At 47.6% G+C, this 6,279-nt stretch overlaps 4 protein-coding genes across 4 annotated transcripts; 1 reads left to right on the top strand and 3 right to left on the bottom strand.

Annotated features, from left to right (window-relative positions):
- Positions 1–1,846: 1,846 nt before the first annotated feature.
- Positions 1,847–2,578, bottom strand: ColSpa_08944 (membrane primary amine oxidase; the record flags this gene model as incomplete). The annotated part of the gene is made up of 1 exon (XM_049275156.1): positions 1,847–2,578. One exon carries the CDS (start codon positions 2,576–2,578, stop codon positions 1,847–1,849), a length of 732 nt encoding a protein of 243 aa, XP_049131113.1.
- A 75-nt stretch (positions 2,579–2,653) lies between these two features.
- Positions 2,654–3,811, bottom strand: ColSpa_08943 (primary amine oxidase, liver isozyme; the record flags this gene model as incomplete). The annotated part of the gene is made up of 2 exons (XM_049275155.1): positions 2,654–3,624; positions 3,706–3,811. 2 exons carry the CDS (start codon positions 3,809–3,811, stop codon positions 2,654–2,656), a joined length of 1,077 nt encoding a protein of 358 aa, XP_049131112.1.
- Positions 3,812–4,112: 301 nt separating this feature from the next.
- On the bottom strand, positions 4,113–4,349 carry ColSpa_08942 (uncharacterized protein; the record flags this gene model as incomplete). The annotated part of the gene is made up of 1 exon (XM_049275154.1): positions 4,113–4,349. The coding sequence occupies one exon, from the start codon at positions 4,347–4,349 to the stop codon at positions 4,113–4,115; it is 237 nt and encodes a 78-aa protein (XP_049131111.1).
- A 1,215-nt stretch (positions 4,350–5,564) lies between these two features.
- Positions 5,565–6,000, top strand: ColSpa_08941 (uncharacterized protein; the record flags this gene model as incomplete). The annotated part of the gene is made up of 2 exons (XM_049275153.1): positions 5,565–5,628; positions 5,693–6,000. 2 exons carry the CDS (start codon positions 5,565–5,567, stop codon positions 5,998–6,000), a joined length of 372 nt encoding a protein of 123 aa, XP_049131110.1.
- Positions 6,001–6,279: the final 279 nt, after the last annotated feature.

The following is a 6,279-nucleotide window of genomic DNA, read 5'->3' as shown; positions in this document are numbered from 1 at the left end:
ACGTCGATCCCCTAGTCTTGACACAGAGAGAAGAGGACCATCTCCTGATACGAACGCAGAATACGTTCCTGGCCATCCAAAATCCCCGGTACCATCTTGTTACCCCATGAATCCTCATCATTCGCATACTCTTCCATTCTTTACGCCAATGTCGCGGAACCAAATTTCCACTTTGATTACGCACTTGAGCTTTTAGACAATCGCATCGCACTACAAACTTTATACCTTATGGCTTCATTTACTATTCAACTGGGCCTCCTCCAACTTACCTCCGCCATCGTTGGCTTCCTCGTGGTCTTAATCAGCTGGTCCGCATTTGTAGAAGTTCCTGTCAATAGTGGCGCTTGGTACCTCCTATCGAACTCGGTCTCTATGACTGAGTGGGCTGAGACAAATGCACAACGCTATCCGTGTGGGGCCGATGCCCAAACAGCCCTACAGCGGGGCTGTGTTTTTGAACTAGCCACTGGAACCTGGCAACCGCCTGAGTGCACACATTTGAACGAGGAAATCAAGTTTCGAGGGTTCCGGGATTGGAAGTTCTACGTTTACAGGAACACCACCTATGGTGATTCGCACCCGAGCATCAATGGCGTTCATGACCCTCGAGACATGGAGCAGGTGTCCATTCAAGAATTACCAGACCTGAGCTCAACAACGCAGGTTTGGACAACATGGGAGTTCCATCTGTATCGATGCGCGTGGTTGTGGAGACGCGATGTACTTATCGCCAAGGGGAATATCACAGGGCCTTTGGGGGGAAGACAGCATTGTATAGACAATGGATTGTCAAAAGAGAGCAGATATTCTCTAGGAGATCTAGTTGCAGGTTATCGTGTCCGTTACCGAAGCTGCGCGGCACCGCCCGATTATATTGTATAACTACCTAAACAAGCGATAATCGTTGTTCTTTCCAGCTCTTGAATCCGTCTGCTATGCTCTAGGGGCTACCAATTGTCGGTTTTCTTTTTTCCAGAATTATTATGATCCCTGATACATTGGTAGAATGGCACAAGTCATTGTGCTTTATTTGGGCCGAAATCACCTTCCTCATCAGGTAGTTCTTACAATCATTGTAAATGCATCTAACCCTTATTACAGAGTTTGATGCCGTCACATCTTGCCAGATCCGCTTAACCACGACCGTTGGTGACTATTTCGAGAACATATGGGATGCATGCAAGATGATAAAGTCTTTGGTGGTGCGGTGCGGTACGCAAACAAACGCAAAACCCTCTAAAGCAACACAGGACTCCTTACTTCAAGCTGTGTCTGGCTTGATCAGATCAGGGCTTCCGTACTGATCAGATCCAGGCAGTTAAGTCAAGTGACTGCTCCCAAAAGTCCTGTATTATCACGATCAGGCTGTAAATAGTCACGAAAGGCTCTGTTTAGTTCAAGAGCAGATGCGTTGTTGGTTGATCGATTCAAGCTCGCTCTCCCGCGCTCTATCTAGTTAATGGCCCTAGTTGGACCGCCTGTCGAATAGTAAAAGATGTAAAAGCCAAAAGAAACACAAGCCTCCCAGTATGGCCCCGATCACCCTATCCCGTTTCAATATCATCATCATCCGCAGGCTTTCTTTTATAAAAGAGTCCTGAGTTCGTTGTATGTGCTGACAGTTGCAGGTTACCGAGCCAGATCCCGTGACTTTCAATACTAGTACGATCTCTACCTAAGATAGATAGCACCAGCAAGCAGGAGAATAAGGCATACTTGGTCCATTGTCGACTGTTATGATCTGTGTCGGGGACGTTTCCTAGAAATTCATTTTAAAGAATATCGTAGAGCTGGCGGGTCCAAAGAGCAGGTTTAAGGCTAACTGATTAGTTCCTAGTAGTTACAGCTACTTCTCCTCGAACAAAGAGGAGGGGCTATCCGGCTGGAAAGGAAACTTCTTCACTACAACATCACCCCTGTAATCCCAAAGATTGACGGGTTTGGCTTCAAAGCTGCATGTGGCTTCACTCTGCCCAAATGTTTCCACGGCGGTAGTGTTATCGCTCGAGTACTCAATGCGCACCATGTTGACTGTACGGCGGGTTTGATCGATGTCGAAGTAGTTACTTGGCATGAATGTAATGCCTGAGTGGGCCGTGGTGAAAACGGTATTAGGCAAGTCACCCGTATGCGGCACATGGTGCATTCCAAGGTTCAACCAAAGTACCAGGTCCTCTTGCATCAGCGACTCCCTGTCGTCAAAAAAGCGCTCAAAATTGACTGGCGGGTCGTTCACGTCTTGTGAGTTGTACGGGTGAGCTGAAGAAGGCTCGGTGTCCTTCTGCCTCGTTACTTGCACGTCATACTCGGCCCAGCGCGCCGCATTCATAAGGGTTGACGAGTTAAGCACCGTAAGGTGCGCCGTTCCCGAGTTAGGCATGACCCGATATCCCCGGTACTCGCCCCATTGATTCGGTGTATCCGTATTAACGACGAGCACTTGTGTCGTACTGTCCCAGTTGATTCGACTCTCGTTTTCGGATTCAATAAAAGATCGATGCAACTGCATCGTGTTGCGCGCCTTGCCATTGGACCACGGGAAAACGCGTGATACTGGCACATTCTGGATAAGCTGCATTGTGTTGTTGTTACCTAAAAAGTGTCAACAAAGAATGGAGGGGGGGCAAAAGCACCGCAGGCTTTCAAACCAAGGTCAAATACCCAAAATATCGAAGTCGGCTTTGAAATTGAGGACATGATCGTGTATGCTGCCACTAAGTCCTTTTTGGATAGTAAACCCGAATTCGGGTGCTCCAAGGTACGTCGTTTGGACATAGCCAGAAGCGCGAGCCTCAACAGAAATGCTTCCGTCCAAAAAGAAAGAATAAGTAAACATGTAGTCGTAGTTGCCGACTGTGGATACTGATCGTAGACTAAAGTGCGTGTTCTTTGTAACGGAGACATAGTCACTGCTGGAGTGGCGTTGTATCGGATAATCCGCTGCGAACTCAAATAAACATATACTCTTCAGGTGAGTATGCGTTGTCTCGGATTTGTAAAAGCTCGTGTTTAGATAAGTTGCGTACTCAGGGCAGTCATAGCCTGTTACCAACTCAAAAGCATAAACGCCGAAACCGTATTCGGAATCCAAGTATGCAGTAGTGGACTGGACTGGGTCGCTACCGGCGTAATGCGCTAGCGCTTCCTGCAGCCCAAGCTCATATAACAGAAGTTCGCCTTTGTACCTAATATCGTAGAGCGCCACGCCGGTATCGCGACGAAAGCTGATGTAAAAGCTAAAGTCCATCCACTCAACGTAGTTCCGCTGTTGATCAATAGCGAAGCGCGAGCCAGAGGGAGCAACAGGGACAGGCGGCGTCATCTTATCGTAAGGCATGAGAGGGCCTTGTTGGTCTGTCCTGGCCCAGTCTCCCTCGTAGTTTGCCGGTAGTTTAGGGAGACCGTTCCAATACGCTGTGCGAAACTTCTCGGTTGTCTCGTAAAAGATGTCGTTGTAAAGCCAACCTTCGAGTTTCCACTTTGAAGGGTCGCGTCCAGTAACGTCACTTTTGAAGTATAAGCCCAGTGGAAGCAACGACTGGACGTCGAACTGATCCGTCGCGGTATTCCAGAACACATCCCATCGATAAGTGCGCCCATCTTCTTGCCAAGGCTCGCCAGTACCTGAGATGTTAGTATGTGGAATGGAAGAGAATCAAGGCAAATGTAGCGTCTCATAGAGCAGAGCACATATTCACTACGTACCCCAGATGTACAACGTATCGTTGTCGAGGCCCATCGCAGTGCCATTCCATAAATCCAGAGTAATGTCAGCAACACTAGCGCCAATTGGAGGAATCCATTCGTTCATGACTATGAGTGTGTCGGCCAATAGATTCGGGACCTTGCCATTCGTCTTTCTTGTAAGGCCATAGTCGTAAGGTTGCCAAGTTGTTAGGTTGCTGACAGGCAATGGGCCAACTGTAATGTCTTGGTAGTAAGGCTCAAGTGTAGCGCGCACATCGAGAACAACATGGGCATGTCTCTGTGGCGCGGTTCCCCCTCGAAGATAGGCCACGGCGTCAGTTTTGTTCGGCCTAAGCAGTTCGACTAACGCTCTATTTCCACTTCATTAGCTATTCCTTTCTTTCTTAGCGGCGGATACTGCCGACCTACAACTTATTATCCCACATGGTTGCGTTCTCCGACGCTGTCAAGTTGAGCTCAGGCTGCGCAAACAGCCATGAAACAACCGAGATGGTCTCGAGTTCGGTTAGACCACTCCAAATATTCTCTTTGGGCGCCGTGATAGACACGGCCTCGGACTCGATGCATGTCTGGTCGGCTTGGTTGTATTCTTGGCGGCGCTGGTGGCCTTGCAGGATCTTTCGTGCAGTCTTCTTGTCCATGTGAGGGTACCTTGGACTGGATCCAGCATAGACCTGATCTAGACTAGACAATGCAAATATTACCAGGATGTACGCCCTCCCCAGGCCTGATATGGACGGTAGTTTCATCTTTCCCCTCCTCTCTTAGTCAGAAGACCTAAGGAATAAGGTGTTGACAAATAGCGCTTATGGGCAAAGATGATGCACGGAGAAGTTAGGTTTCTATACAAGATAGTATTTGTATCATAGCTTGCGACATAATAGCCCTTAACTTATCTAAACATCGATGTGAAAAGCTCGAGCGACATTTGTTGCCTGTGCTCGTGAAGCCGGCAATATTCCATAGCTACCGTAACAGTACTCATCGGAGTTTTGATATTGGCATAGGAAATAATACGAGTCGTCAATTGTGTTTTGGACCGGAGTATAATTAAATTTAATGGCGATTTGGGCATCTGGCGTTTGCAGTGGCACATCACGGACCCCCCCAAACTTCCGAATGCTAAATCTCCGAGGGAGCTCTATTTTCCTTCTTTCCTTTCATCTTGGTTAGTTAGCCTGAGTGCCTCGCCTAATCCCGATGTGCAAATTAATTACGAGAAATAACCTAGGGTCGAATGCGTTGATTTGAGGATCGGTATCGTGTTATCGTTTGTAATATTCATGAGTGTTACCGAACAGCGAAAAGTGGGTACAATGGCCGGTTACTGTGAAGTATTACTTGAACCAGGGCTCAGAGATTGAAGTCTATCTACATGGAAGAGGTGACCGTGGCATCTATCTTAATGCATGGAAGAGTGCCTGGTGAGGGAGACTCGGGCCACGAGGTCACCCTGGCTCCGTCGTTACAGTGCGTCTTTTTATGCGTTATTCAGAGTAAACTATGCAATGATTTTCACAGCCAGTAATCTTCCAAGCACTGAGGATTCGGATAAATTCTGTTCAGTGAATGTCAACTTGTTATTATCCCCGGTAGCTAGAGCCTCTCAACCCTCCCTGTTTTCTTTCTTCGTCGTTCTGAGCTTGCCTTGCCCTGTCTCGGATATTCAAACCATTCACCGGAGAATAAGCCCGTATCTTGTGACATCATGAGTATACAAGACGAAATTATCACTATATATCAGAATCGCTCAAGGTGATAATAACGGTGTCCTATCTCTCCTTACGCAGAGATCTCTTAATAACTTAGTCCAATCTACCGATAATAACTTATCACAAGGTCAATCCTCATACAAAATGGTTCGCTTCGTAAACATCATTGGCGGAGTCGCCCTTATCTGCGCTCTAGGCGCTGTTGCCCGTAAGCTCCTACACATCAACAGTTTCAGACTAGCAAGACTGACATATAACGTGATGTATTGTAGAGCCTATCAGCTCGGTAGACGTCAAGCAACTCACCGATGAGACCCAGGCTACGGCCGACCACGAGAAGCGCCTGTTCAAGTTCAACTTTAAGCGTGACGAGGAACACGCCGACGACAAGCACGACGTTGAGAAGCGTCTCTTCAAGTTCAACTTCAAGCGTAACGAGGAACACGCCGACGACAAGCATGACGTTGAGAAGCGTCTCTTCAAGTTCAACTTCAAGCGCGACGAGGAACAGACCGATAAGGAACAAGACATCGAAGGTACTGCCGAGAAAGAGAAGCGCCTGTTCAAATTCAACTTCTAAGCACCGCTATCACATGGTAGATAACCACATCAGTTCCACATTGGTATGATGTACACGCTCTTTTCGAGTGACTGTAGCGCAGTCTGGTGGATTGAGTGGAGGAGCAACTCAAATAGCCTCGCTGCAGGTTTTCGACTGACTGAAACACGCATCTTCAAGTATTCAAGTATTTTATGACAATTCAATCGCTTCACTGGCTTTTGCTGTTTGTGTGATTAATGCTCGGATGTGAAGCTGATGGTATAAGCCAAGTTACTTCACCCGGATACTCTTGTGAAG

The sequence above is a fragment of the Colletotrichum spaethianum genome (assembly GCF_022836535.1).
Source record: "Colletotrichum spaethianum MAFF 239500 DNA, contig25, whole genome shotgun sequence".
Taxonomy (NCBI): domain Eukaryota; kingdom Fungi; phylum Ascomycota; class Sordariomycetes; order Glomerellales; family Glomerellaceae; genus Colletotrichum; species Colletotrichum spaethianum.
The sequence above is the reverse complement of the archived record's forward strand: the minus strand, read 5'-3'. Positions and strand labels throughout refer to the sequence as shown.